Source organism: Pinus tabuliformis, chromosome 2_1, assembly GCF_031772625.1.
Source record: "Pinus tabuliformis cultivar Carrire ecotype Pingquan chromosome 2_1, CPIR1, whole genome shotgun sequence".
NCBI classification, from domain to species: domain Eukaryota; kingdom Viridiplantae; phylum Streptophyta; class Pinopsida; order Pinales; family Pinaceae; genus Pinus; species Pinus tabuliformis.
In genome coordinates, this window is record NC_142299.1 from 482,343,994 (window position 1) to 482,359,352 (window position 15,359).

At 34.0% G+C, this 15,359-nt stretch overlaps 1 protein-coding gene across 1 annotated transcript; it reads left to right on the plus strand.

Moving 5' to 3' along the window:
- Nucleotides 1-14,141: 14,141 nt before the first annotated feature.
- On the plus strand, nucleotides 14,142-14,711 carry LOC149201004 (UDP-glycosyltransferase 72B3-like). Its single transcript, XM_089401160.1, has one exon. The coding sequence runs from the start codon at nucleotides 14,142-14,144 to the stop codon at nucleotides 14,709-14,711; it is 570 nt and encodes a 189-aa protein (XP_089257286.1).
- The last annotated feature ends 648 nt before the right edge of the window (nucleotides 14,712-15,359 follow it).

Consider the following 15,359-nt stretch of genomic DNA (forward strand, 5'->3'; position numbering starts at 1 on the left):
TACAAGTTCATCAATTTTTTCCACATAGCATGCAGATTTTCCTTGCCATGGAGACTCAATACAATTTGATCTCGAACTCCCTCAAGAATTATCCACCTTGCCTTCACCACACACTTCTTCCATTTGGCCAAATTTTGTGCATCCAATGCTACTGGCTTAGGGACTTCTTGATTAATGAATTCCTTCAAGCCATTATCTTTTAGCATAGCTTTCATTCTTTCCCTCCAGGCTATAAAATTCGATTTTGCTTCCTAGGCATGCTCGAGCCGCAAACGGTAGAACGCCATCTTGAAGTATGAAATGCAAATTCAAATTTCACCTATAACCCTGAACTCAAAACTTCGAAATCTCCTCTAATATATTGTTCTCAGCTCTGATACCATGTAGAATTTCATGTATATTCACAAGCTCATGCAATGTACTAAAGCATAGGACAATAATATACTTCTACTTTCTTTTAGCGGAAGCCAATAGATCGATGAAAACAATAATCGACAAGAGGAAGATAATAAAATACACAACGCAATAAATATCCGAGGAAAGCCACAAATCAAAACCCCGCTATCTGTATTTCATATATCAGAAATCCAAGATGATAATATAATGCTTGTTCTCACAATAAAAATCCCAGCACTCAATAAAATCAATCTCCAGCTCACAACCAAACTCTTGGCCAACACTTAGCCAATTCTCCTACTCTCCAAGCCCCTATTTCACTACGCAATTCCTATGGCTGATTAGGCCATATTAACGGGAAACTAGTGCATCCAAAACTACGCAATCCCTTCAAGGTTCAGTTCCTAATTGCATGCATGATCTATACAACTCAGTAAATCATACAACTAATAGTACATTGTCCATTCACTCTAGTCTCAATTAGGTCTTTCTCATAATCGACATGCATGAGTTTTTGATGAGGGAATCTTGAGTTAACTGGAGCAACACTAGTTAATCCATTAGTGTACCAACTAACTGTTAACTCATTATTAGTTCCGCAAATAGTTTGGAACTAATTTAACTGAACTTAACTCAATAAACTAAGTTATCTAATTACAACTCACAATTAACTCATCCTAGACCCCTATAATATAGGGAGAACATATACATGACTTCATAAAGACTTCCAACTCAAAATTCCTAAGCTAATTAAGTTAATTAAACTTAATTAACTATTTACAGGTTGCTATGAGAATGGAATTTGATTTTAATTCTCAGTTTAATTCAAGGACAAATTAAACTGGAATTTCTTGTTTCCATTTCTCAACAAAATTGTGGTGATTACTGTGAAGAAAAGTCCTCCTTGTTGATGAATACAAAGAGCATACATCAACTTTTCTTTAGATCCCTGAAGCACTGTATCTATGGGATGTATCTTGGGATTTATAGTGGAGGAAAATGAAAAATTCAGGAATCTTCCTCCCAAGAATTCGTATGATGAAAAATCAAAGCCTATGGTAGCTGGATCGTAAGTTGAAAGAGCTTCAGAAGCTTTGGATTGAGCTTGTGCAGGAGCCACAAGTCCAGGGAGTCCTCCATGATCGAAAAAAATGAACAAAGTGGAGCTCATCTACTCATGTCTTTGTTGTACCAAAAGTGACCAAGAATCCACAACTTTGTTTTCATTCCAGAATCTAGTCACTAGTTGAACATTCTTCTTCCTGATTATCCACTCCTCTTTGATGCATTTTGTTTATTTTTAGGTCTAAGACCTGTACTTTTTCTTTGGAGATAATATCAGATGTGTCCTGGGAAGAGATTAGTTGATCTTCTTGATTTAAGGCATGCCGATCAAACAATCCACTGGGGCATTTGAAGTTCATGTTTGAGGCCAACATATTAATGTGGTCATGCAATTGATGGGGATTGTTATATGAATTACAGAGTTTATTTTCTCTATGAATTTGTGGCATGGCCCAAACATTATTTCTAGGAAATGTCAGAGGATGTGCAATATGCAAACCCATCACATTGCGCCTCTCAACATGAACATAATGACACAAGTTTAGAAATTTAGTACAATGTTTATTGAAACCAAGAGGAATACTAGAGTTTGTATAAGAATTAGTGTGATGACTATGATCATAATTGTTATTATTGGTATGAATATTAGTGTCATGGTGAAGATTAGGACTAGGAAGGTGTGGCTTGGGCTGAATGTATTCTAAAGAGTGGATCAGAGGGTATACCCCTGTCCAATAATATGGTTTAGTTGTTGGATGAATTATTATGTGGGGTCAAGGACTTTATTTCACAACTCAGAACAATGTTTTGTAGAGTTTTATTGGAAAAAAGTAATCATATCCAAGCACCTTCAAGAAACTATAAACATTTAATTGTGTTGATGGAAAAAATTGCCCTCATCAACATTAGGGGATACCACTTGGTTAGAGCCCCAAGTTAGACCCTTTTCCATTGACAATGGTGGTTCCAACTGGTTATGGGTCCAGTTACCCACTTACCTAGGACTACTCTAAAGTTAACCTAGCTAATCTAAGTGTTAATCTAACCTAACTAACCTATATGATGCTAAGTCAAGGTAATACTATTTTTTATTCTATATGATATTGTGTTAGATAGTTGTTAGTACTAACCTAATATTAATGGTATATTAATAGCTATGTTAATATATTTTATATTATACCTATACTATACTAATATTAATATAATGTTAATTGCTAAAGTATTTATATTTATCTCCTAAGTTAAATGCATGTTAGCATTACTTATATTATGTTAGTATTTCCTAAATAAACTTATGCTAATATTACCTATTATTATATAGCCTTATTGTAACCTATAATACTTACTAACTATTTTAATTATATATTAAACTAACTATATAACACTAAATCTAATAATAACATTATACTAATAATATTTTATAATACTATAATAATTCTAATACTATTCCTCTTTATCTTAATGATACTTATCTTAATAATATTAAAAATAAATATCTATATTAATTTTATATTAATATTATTTAATATTAATATCCAAAAAAAATACTATTATTATAATATTAATGTTGGTTCTAATATTAATTATTTTTACTGAATTTAATGTAATATATATGCAACTATGTTAAGTAATACTATTTTAAGTTCTAACACTAATATTATATTAAATATTAATATATATTAATATAGGTTTTCTAGATATTATATTTATTAATATAAACTTATACTAGATAACTATATGTTAATATATCTATAAATCTAATATAAAACTAAATATTATTTTAATAATAAATCTAATACATAAATATATTATATAATAATACATTGCTATGTTCTACTACAATAATAAATAATAACTCTTACCCTATTGTATTAATTTTATACTACAATACAATTATATTAATAACAAAATAAGTCTTAAAAAATGTTGTTATTCTATTGCAAAGCTTGCATACTATTATATCTACTATTCATCATTATTATTATATTAACATTTAATTACATACTAAATTATATTAAATTTTTATTAAGTTATACATTACTAATATCTATGAAACAATTCTAGAATTAAATATTACAAAAAAAAAAAAAAGTGTGAAAATATTGTAAGAATGTCAATATTAATGATAATTTAATACAATTTTAAGCACTTTGATAACTTTTTATTAAGTTATATATTAATAACATCTATGAAACAATTTTACAATTAAATATTACAAAAAAGGGTGTGAAAATATTGTAAGAATGCCAATATTAATGATAACTTAATACAATTTTAAGCACTTGATCTTTAATGATGTGAATGAAGGGTTAAGTTCAAGCTAGACAAAAATGATAAATTCAAAAAAGTGTTTTGCCTATGCTAAAGAGAATTTTAAAGAAGGATGAAAATGTAGATCTAGGTGCAAATCTTGTCTATAATGTAATCAAGAAATGAAATTCAATCAAATATTACAAAGCCAGAATAGTTTTCATTTTGTGAGTTGAAAGAGACGAAAAGAAGAAGAGGGTTCTTTGAAAATGTAAATTCAATATTTGGTTTACCATCATGTTCAAGAAATAGTTCAATAAACACAACAACAATTGAAATAACGTAATATAGTAATTTATTATAGTAAATTGCAAATTAGTTCCATTGAATTCATGATTAGGTTTTCATTTCTATTTTATTGATACTTGCAAAGATAGCTATGTAGAAATTAATTAACATAAGGGGGTGAAAAACACAATAATGCAATCATCCACTAACATATTTAAGAAAAAAAACCAAACTAGAATACACAGCAGAAACACCAATAAACTTATCACTTTTGCAATAATGCTAAAAGATGCAAGTTGTAGTATGGTTCTGCAATAAATTACAAAAACTCTCTTTGCAATTAAAAGGAAAATCCCTCTCTCAAGTTGTTGATTTGTATAGAATGTTAGCACTTAGTAATTTTCTGAGGCTATAGAAGAAAATCACCAAGGTAACCACAAAGCAACTTTGGAAGCTGGGATCTAGCCCTGCCAGCTTTAGAGAGGGCTCTCTCTGTAAGATTTAACTTTGTTGGATTGAATATTAGGCTAGCTATGAAGTTTGGATTTTGATTTGTATTTGAATGGTTGGTTGATAACTAGATTACCATTGGGCTATCGAGTCTGTTACATAAAATACAAATTGACTGCAGCGTCTACAGATAGATCTCACAAGGCAGGGTAGCCAAACTGATTGGATTCTTTAAGATCGGTGAAATGGGGAAGAAGAACATATTTAAGGTTCGCTTTGAATATAGAGCATTGTTACCTAAATTCTGTATTTAAAGATCAGAAGAAAACATAGAAATTATTCATAGCCGGGTGCAAAGTGTAGATTTAAAAAAATCTTCCCTTTATTTATCTATTGAATAATTCAGATTTGGAAACAAATATGTCCTATAAACATAAAAATAGAAACACATAAGACGATAGATGCACTTCACCAACAACTTGACACAAGAATCCTGGGAAATAGCTTTTGTATTACTAGTAAATACATCGATGCTTCAGCAATATACAATAGTGTTCTTCATACAAAAACCAACCCTTGATACTTCTGGAGATGAAGTATTTATAAATAATTTACCAAAAATATCCTGTCAAGATGACTAGGATGTATCTAAAAATAATAAAATTGAATGAATCTAACTTATTACAATGATATCAGGAAAATTTGAACTATCTAAAATGGTGGCACTGAATTGGTGGAACAACTAGTTGTTTAGCGCTCAAATCCTACATGTGTTGTGACGTTGAGCTGTGTGCTTGAATCTACATTTTACTCTAGTAAATCACAAAGTTTATCCCAACATTGTTGTCTAGCGCTCAAAGTTTATCATCAACTTTCTGTACACTTCGTCGACTTCAGTATATTTGGAAAATGTCAGCCTGGTGATGAACAGATTTGGAATTAAATACTGAATGTCAATATCGTATGCCACTGCTTACAGGAACATCTTTCCTATCATACTGAGTCTTCCAGCTGTAACCTTTGAACTATCTCTTGTCTTGGTCATAATTTTCTCATTGTAATCCGACCACGTGTTGAGCTTATCATTGATAGCTAATAAGTTTGGAAGTCCTTTCTTGTAGAGGGGCTCCATTATTGGTGAAGAATTTGTGTATACCAGTGTTCATAATTTGACCCTTCTCTTCAAGTTATTTCATAATATTTATTTTACTCAATACTTTCTTGACTTCCAAAATCGTTTTGAGTTTTGTCCTCAATTTCCAACTCTTCCAATTCCTTACTGTTCTTCGAGTTAAAAAATTTGATGAGCTCAGTGGCTTCATTGGGTTTATCTCCCAATTTCTTTCTGACCTGCTCGATGGCTTCATTGGATCATTCAATCAGCTCCTGTTGCTCAAAAATAATTTGGATTGAAGGCCAAATGTCTTCCATGTCTTCATTGATCCTTTTCCATATATTCTCTTTTACTTGTGCCAATGTATTTCCCATGGCACAATCTTTTTACATCTTCCGCAATCTCTAGGACAATGTTTGGGACTTTTGTGCTTCTACATGAAGGCATTTTCAAATCTTGTACTCTATTCATGTAGGATTTTCAACTCCTGCCTCAGCTTCTTTGGCTCTTCTCCGTGTATAGACATGTTTTCCATGGATTCAACCAACTTAACTGAGCCATATGCAATTGATGTGGGGAGCACAGTAGAAGATCATGTTCCCGCTATCATGGTTGTTATAGGGATACCTATTTGAAGTAGGGATGCAATGGGATTTACATTAAGAGGAACCACTGCAAGTTGTGAACTTTGTTCCTTTTTTTTTATCAACTTGTCCATTTCTACCTCCATCTCTTTGATCTGTCCATTCTGTTCTACTAAAGGCTTCAACATTTCTTCTTTTTGTAGCTCTATCTCTCCAAGTTCCTTGGCATGGGGCTCTTCTGTTTCTGGCAGCTTCCATGGCTTCTTTAGTGTTGTTATGTTAGCATTTTTATTCCTGATTATCTCCTCCACATATTTTGAATTATCTGGATCAAAGCCTGCTTTGATCACCATTTCCTCCAAGTATTTGATTCTGGTATCTTTGGCAAGTGAGGAAACTTTCTCCAATTTAAGTTGAGACTGCACATTATTCAAAGTAAGTTGTAGTTTGGAAGCAGTGATAACAGTCTATGTGAAAGTAGAGTATACCATTTCTCCAGCTTGCCTATGCATATCTATTTGATCCAAAGGATGGACATCCTTTGCCTCAAATTCAAAAGTAGTTTGTTTGAAATAGCTGACTTTGGTTGAGGGACCTAGGCCTGCAAAAATTCCATGTGCATTTTCCCTTTCTCTGTATCATATGCTGAAATAAGCCTGTGCTGGATGGAGGAAGATTGCTTCCTGAATTGAGCAAAGATATTATCATGAATGGCTTCATTCCTGTACTTAATCTCTTTATATCTCTGAAAAATATCCAGCTGCCTCTGCTCTGTGGATGATTATGGTGTTTGCGGTATAGTAGTTGGAATCTCTTTAGCAGTCGAGGATGATGGAGACTCTATGGTACCACTATCCAACTTAAAAGTATGAAATCCTGAGAGTACAATATTGCCCTGTGTGTCCTCCAGTGATGGGAATTCTATTTTAGAACATGTTTTAATCTTCCTTGTGTATATTTTGAACTCTTTGGTGGAGACTTATGTAACCGATGGAGAATCATCCTCTCTCGGTCTCTTATCTGTCTTTTCTCTGGGTATGGGAGTCTCTGAAGTTGTCCTAGAAAGTACCTGCTCCTCGGCCTCCTGCAATGTGTTTTCTACCCAACTATGCTGGTTAATATATTTCTCTATTTTTGGCCTCTGAGTATGCACATAGGGTGTAGCTTTCTTCTCCACTCTTAACTTTGAAATTACCCCAAAGGCATCATAATAACAAGTGAAACTGAGAGGGAAGTTCATTTGTTTCAGTAGGAGGTCTACTTCCTCTCCTGCTGCTCTATTGTTGCAGATGAAAGGTCCTATATGTGTTTTGATCAAGAACTAAGATTTCTTCTTAGCTTCCATGAAATGAATGCTTTCAGAGTGAATTATTTTCTTGATGTACTCCAAGGCAAATATTCTCATTGGCAGATACTTCGGCAACTTATATGGTGGAAACTCTGAACAATACACTCTAATTTCTGTGAATGACTGGTAAAGGTATCAGTCCCCTGTTTTCACATGTTCACTGAGCTGTAAAACCTTCTGAATGTCTTCACTAATCCTCATAACATGTTGGCCACTCAACAAACAAGTTTTTGGATAGATAAACTGATCGATGAAGTCTGTGAAGCTGAATTCTTGTGATTGTCTTCTTATTAAGGAAGTCCATAAGACAACAGACTGTTGCTCTCCTTGTGGATCAAGCTTCTACATTGCGAAGGGAAACTTATTTGTTTGAAATAAAATAAACATGTACATGAGAATTGAAGAATATTTGAACATTCCTTCAGTTAGAAACTAAAGGAATTGTTCATGAATTACATTTTCTAAGAAGTGACCATAGTCAAAGGTGACTGATAGTCCTTTTTCTGAAGAAAGGATGGAGAGAAAGCCTAGAATAGGCTCATCTACCCATTAATCTAAATAGTAACCAAGAATGGATGACAAGACATAGATAATCTGTCTGGTCCTTTGAGGGAACATAGAAAAAGGATAAGGGGGATTTTTATTAGGGAGTTGAGAGTCTTCGAGGAGGAAAACTTTAAAAATTGTAGCTCTCTAGGGGAAGGTTAATTTATTATAAATTTATCTGAGAGCTTCAAGGGAAAAATGGGTGAGGGAATCACTATGGGGGACTTGCAGCATTTGATTAATTCTATCAGTTGTAATGGTGAAGATAATTTCACCATTTGGGGAGATAATATCCCTCCTACTTGAAAGGTAAGAGGCTTGGAATTTTCGAAAGGATGTGGGAAAATGATAGGACCAGGGGAAAAAAAATGGAGGAATTCTAGACTGCCAAAGGTTTATTTCATCAGATTGATCAAGGAAATTATCCCGAAACTAGCAGCGTAATTCGAAGAGGTCGAATTCACACTATGTTTCGACTATCTTTTAGTCTCTGTTGGCGATCAGAATGTGGTCTAAGTCCACAGGGGGAGTGAGAATAGGATTCGCTACAGGGTTGACTTTAGTTGCCATTGTAGTTAAAGAAAGGATAGGAGAAGAATCTTGACATAAGGAATTCATAACAATTTTCAGGAATTAGTAGGAAGGTTCAGTGATATTACCTTTGTATTTTTATGAGAGACGAGCAACGAGAATGTTGCTGTGAGATCAGAGAATAACAAAGGCAGGAGAAAAGTTCATGAGGAAAAGATAGAAAGGTGTAATTGTAGGTGAGAATTGAATTTTCATAAGGCGTGGACCGGGCTTAACCATTGGATTAACAATCTTGATATTGCATTGATTTTGGAAATGGCGCGGGTGAACAGAAAAAACTTTAATGGAGGGTGGAATGGTCGCGGACGTGGCAGTTGAGGATTGGTGGTCGAATGGCATAGGACCGTTGGAGGGAGTGACAGGAAGAGGGACACATGGGGTGATGGGAATGGTGGCTAAGACAAAGCGTGGAGGCGACAATTGGCAGGAAAGAAGATTGCGGCGGTAGGCGAAACAACTTTTAGAGGGGGGGTAGGCAGTATCCGGTAAGCGATGGGGGGGTCTGAAATCCTACGGTGTTGACACGTAGGGGGCGGGAAACTAATTTTCGAACTCCCCTGCCATTAAACATTATTATTGCCAGGGGGGTCCAAAAAAATTCATGGGTTGTTCAATCGGGGCGATGGATGATCGGGGGCAGGGAAAAAGTGTGTGGTTTAACACTTATCGGCCCCACAACATATTTCAAGCGCATGCATTATATACCAAAGTCCAATACTTTGGTCAATGAACCACTTTATACTATTACGTCAAAAAAACATAATTTTCTTATTCTAATGCTTTTTTAAAGCAAATGAGGGTGCATTTAAATTTTCAAACCCTATCTATTTATTTATTCTTAGCATACTCAAAATGTTTATTTCAACTCACTAAACTAATCTAATCAACTGCATTAATCCAGATTAAAATTTTGGATTAACTTTATTCACCTATTCTACCTATCAAATCTTAACCAAGATTACACTGTTTGGCTAAGTTATTCACTCTAACCTAATTAACATAAACTGAAACCAGCTTGAACATGATTAAAATGTATGTCTCAAGCAGAAAGGGATTGTGGAATTTAAACAAGTTGCACACAATTTCATGAACTTATTCTTTACAAATTTAAAAGGCTAGTAGTGGCACTTAAACTAGATTCATTTTCACATTTATTCATTTTTTTGTGGGGTTCATTTATCATTTCTTTTCTTTTTCCTTTTTTTTTCTATTTTTTGTATTTATACCCTCTTTTCATTTTTTATTTTCATTCTTCTATATTTTTTTGGAAATCATTTGTAGAAAGCAATATTATTTACAATCTGAAATACTTAAGCAATTATTCAATGATCATTTGATCCTATAAATTATAGGACCCTAACAATGTCTCCAGTTGGGGATGGAACCTCCTGGTGAAGTTTCAAGAACATCGTAGACTAGTAGCCTTGAATCCTCATCTTCAATATTGGCTACATTTGATTTTTTTGGTTTTCTGTAGTTATGGTGGAAAAATGCCTTAAAGCTCAGGGCCTTCTCCACGGGATTCAACTTTTAGACACAAGCTACCCACTCATGATAGTACAAAAGTAAATGGTATCTACAATGGCTGTGATAAAAAAAAAACAATGCTTTCTTAGTCCCGAAAAACATAATGATTTAGCATCCTTCCATTGATAGGTCCTCCAAGTAATGTTGTTCCATCTATGTTGTTCTGAAAAAAGGCACTGACGTTACCCCTGTAAGAATCAATAACGTAAGGTCCCATCAACAAGTTTTCAAACTTATCATGCTTTCCTTTCTCTTCCCTTTTGGAATCCCATTTCAGAACATGATTGTTGTTGGGCGATTTAGTTGTATGCTAAATCCATGTCATTTACTTTGTCAACTTGAGGGTTTCGTAAATTTAGAAGCAAACCAAAATATATGGGATCTCAGATGAAACTATTGTAGAAGGTTTGTTTAGGATGGAAAGAAAGAAAGGAAATTCACATTACAAATAACTTCTAAAACTAAAAAGTTTATAGTTCAAGATGCTGCAAGCAAGAGAAGGCATTCCTAACTTAGGAGGTCTTGGTTGTCCTTCTTCATAGTATTGTACCCAAGAAAAGAAACTAAAGTGTAATGGTTGATGATGTGTAGATAACAAGAGAAGAGGCTCCTAACTTAGGAGATCCAAATTGTCCTTCCTTACAACTCTATTCCATCATTGTTACCATTTCATTAAAACTAGAGATTCAGAAATAACTCAAACAAGGAAAAGATGATGAATTTCAGTTATTGTTCGTGATCATATAGAAGGAGAATTTAACTTAAACCCTTGTTTGTCCCTTCATATGTAGATTAGAATTAAACCAAGAATCATCCAACAAGCATAATAAATCTTCACACTTCTAACTTAACAAATGGCCATAAAATAAATTCACATTAAAGATATTTACAAATATTTACAACAAATGAATATAATAAACATGAAGAACTAAACTAGCATATGCACAAATATCAACATCATACAACAAAGTGCACTTGTCTTGGTATGGGGGCCCTCCATTCCTCAATGAGAACACCTAAAAAGTTATCACATCTTAAGAATCAAACAACACTCATAACTCATGATTTGGACAAAATGATATTATTCATGTTGAATGAACAATAATAAATCTGATGCTAATGATTATTTGACAATTGTTCACCTTCCTTTGAAGGATGCTCCTCTTCTTTATTCATGAATTAGGGATATCTACTCAATAAATGTAGATCCCTTAAATATATACTAGATCCATACTTGTCTCAACTTATCCCTAAATACTAGATATAAATCCTATGGCACATCAAGATCTCCATGATCTTTCTCCTTGGAATATGGTCCACCTTTTGAGTTGAAATTCGAATTTAATCTTGGGAGGTCACATAAGGGTGCCTTGGAAGCTTCCAAATGATCTACACATGTCATCAAACTCAAGCCAATTTTAGGTATAAGAAAATACATGTTATTTCTCTAACTTTTAATCAAATTCACTCTAAATACATGAAATTAATAACTTTGGAAAGTGTAAATGTGAAATCATGTAGTAAATATAATGTAGGGTTATCTAATGCTAATGTGATGGAATGAGGTGAAAAAATGAGGATAAAGGTGAAAAATAGAGTGAAAGTGAATGTTAATTTGGCGGCCCAACATACCCCCCAACTTAAGTTATTGCATGTCCTCATGCAATCTATTGTATTGATTCACTTACTCATGATTTAATCTTTTTGCATTGTCTTGCTTTTATATGAACTTTGGCTCATATCGATTTTTTTTAACTTCGCATATTTTTCTTTTTGACAATTTTGTTCTTTTTTGCAAAGTGTTCTTTTTGAAAACACTCGATTGAAACATATTATTTTGGTTGGTTCTTGTGTGACAACCTAAATTTGACCAGTATTAGTTCTTGCATAACAATACTTTTGTTGTTTTTGTGTTGCATCAAAACAATTTGAAAACATTTAATCAACCATTCATTCTTCGAGCATTATTTGGAAAGCATGTAACATTTGAATCATAATGTAATAGTAGTTGTTTGGAAAAGTATGTTGGTTAGGATGACATGTGTGTAAAGGACATACATGACATATGAAAGGTGATAATGGAATATAAATGCGATATATATAACGAAATGTGAATATGAGGTATGAACATGAACATGGTGAAGCATTTTCCAAAAATTATAATTTCAGTTTTAAAGGAATTATATGATAAAAAGCTAGAAAAGAACATACCTTTACTTACCTAAGTGGACAAACTATGTATATGTAGAAAAATGTAGCTCCTGCTGCTGACACATGGAATGATATGTGTCTTGGTTGCATACATGATGGATGAAGTTGTGAATGTGGATCCTTTATTACTGCTACTGAATCTGTTCCAAAGTATAAAATACTGTTGAATATGCTATTGATTCATATAGTCTTCATGTGGTCCCATATCGTGGCACAATTCTTTCCATGTGAATAAATGTGTCGATGTCGAACTTCGAAAGAAGTCTTTGGATTACCGGCCATTGATGAATGTTGTTAACCAATGCGACGCAAACTCACCATTAATGTCAATGAGTGCCAAGGTACCCAAGTACATCTTGCGAAGTGCGAATAGATGAGCTGATGTCGAGCCACTTGCAAGATCCAACAAACAAGGGACATTAATGTATTCCCATTGTTCGTGTGTGAGAAGACTTGCCATTAAGGCATATAAGCCTCAAGGTACTAATAATGACTCTAGTCTTTATCCTAGATATGGTGTTGAGGTCGATGGGTCAAGACTTGTTGAAAGGTGGTCCTTAACGAATCCCACATCAGTCAACGCGAGTTCGTACAAAATGATTGGTAGGACTATAGATAAAAGATGTCATGTTCAAATAGTTTTTATGATAAGGAATACAAGGCAATGCAGAGAGATGGATGGTTTATTCATGAGGCAAAAAGATGAATTAAAGAAGGCAAAAATGTATGTGACTCAAAAAAGTAGACATATATGAATTCATGATGGATAAGGCAATGAACCAGTGGACTTTAACATGGACGAATGATGAGGCTTTTAAGGAGAAGTGTGGGTAGTAGCAATAAATGTCACGACATATGTAATTAGCTCCTTCAAGCTTTCAATGATGAATGTGATTTCTAGAGATCACATTTGCATGAACTTGGATCATACGTGCACCTGTAAAAGCTTGGTACAAATCCTGCATGAAAACTGTGAGAGCTTTTTGAAAGATATAAAATGCAAGTATCAATGCTAACAACGAAATAAAATGAATTTTTTTTACCTATTGCCTTTGCACGCTAGTTCTTTTGAAGTGACTCCAAGAAGACAAGTTAGCATAAAACGTTTTCAATTGTTTTGAAATGTCCATTTGCAAATTTTTATTTTTATTTTTTAATTTTTATTGTTTTTTTAATTATTTTGGATTTATTTATTTATTTTAATTGTTTATTTTATTTGTTTTGTTTTAAATTGTTTTGAATATTTTTTAATTGTTTTGATTTTTTGATTTTGATTTTTTTAATTATTTTGATTTTTTTTATTTTTTGATTTTTTAATTTTATTTTTTTAATTCTTTTGATTTTTTTTATTTGTTTTGATTTTTTATTTGTTTTGATTTTTTAATTGTTTTGAATTTTTTATTTTGATTTTTGATTTGTTTTTTTTAAATACTAAAATTTAAAAATGAAATTTATTTTGTATCCACACAAAAAAAATTAAATAAAAAATCGATTTTATTTTTCCACTGATCAAGGAATACTGCTTACCACCCTACCGAGAGCTTCAAAATCCAGACACTTACTCGGACTGCATCGCCTCCTCCTATCAAGACATCACCTTTGTCTAGTTGCCAAAAGTGGAGATCGAAGGCGCACAACACATGCAACTCGAAACTCATGTTTCTAAGCTTCTCAAGAAATCAAAAGAAACAATTGTAATTACTCTCAGATTCCTTGATGACTCTGGCCTACCCTTCTCTGCTTTTATCACTGATTTTTTTCCTGCTCCACTATGTACGATGTGGCCGCCGAGTTGGGCATACCCACATACGTATTCTTCACTTCCAATGCTTCTTTTCTCTCTTTCATGTTATCTATCCCCAAGCTCGTCTCAGAGATTCCAATTTCGTTCAAGGACGTTGAGTTCCCAATAGAGGTGCCGGGAATTCCACCGATTGCTAGCACGGATATTCCTCCTCCGTTTCGTGACAAATCCGATGAAGCCTTTTACTGGGTAGTGCTCCACTCTTCATGCCTATCGAAAGTGACGGGAATTTTGATAAACACCTTCGAGGAAGTGGAGCTTGAAATGATAAAATTTATTGTGGAAGGAAAGATATGTAATCCAACTGGGGCTTGGCGAGTTCCCCACCTTTATCTGGTTGGGCCACTCATATCCTCGTCACCTCTTCAATACAATGACAAACTTGTCGAAGACAAACATGTTGATTGCCTCAAATGGTTAGACAAGCAACCACCTTTGTCGGTTCCGAAGCAGAACAACGTTGTCGAGGGTGCAGGTGACCAAACTCGTGGTGGGACTAGAAGCAAGGGAACATCGCTTCCTGTGGGTGTTGCGTAGTTCGTCAAGTAGCTTTCTCTACATCAAGGAGGCAAACCTTTCTCGACTCTCACCCGAGGGATTCGAGAATCAAACCAGGGACTGGGGACTTGTTGTTGCTTCATGGGTGCCTCAGATTCCTGTTCTCGCTCACCCAACCACTGGTGGTTTTGTTTCTCACTACGGTTGGAATTCTACGCTAGAGAGCATCTCACATGGAGTTCCCATGATTTGTTGGCCTCTTTTTACGGAGAAAACGATGAACATGCTTTTGTTGGTGAACAGGTTGAAGGTGATTTACCAAAAAATATTTCGGTTTCTCTTGGCAGAGCCTGCTCTAGCACCACCAACCCACAACCACAATTTTCCAAGTGATGAGAGCAAAATCCCAATATTAGCATGAGGAATTAGCACAATATTTTCCATATTCTACTAACAGAAACTCTATTTTCCTCACTGGCCAGTTTGACTTCTAAATATATCACTCAATCTAATCACATCTTTGCATGAATGTTGGACTAGGAAATCGAGATTTTGGAGATCAGAAATGGATTGGAATTGCACTTTTCTTGGTGTAATATCTATTGCATTTAATCAAGGATCAGATCATCATCTTATTAATGAAATCATCGTAACAAACACCCTGAATACGAGTATTGCTTGGATCAA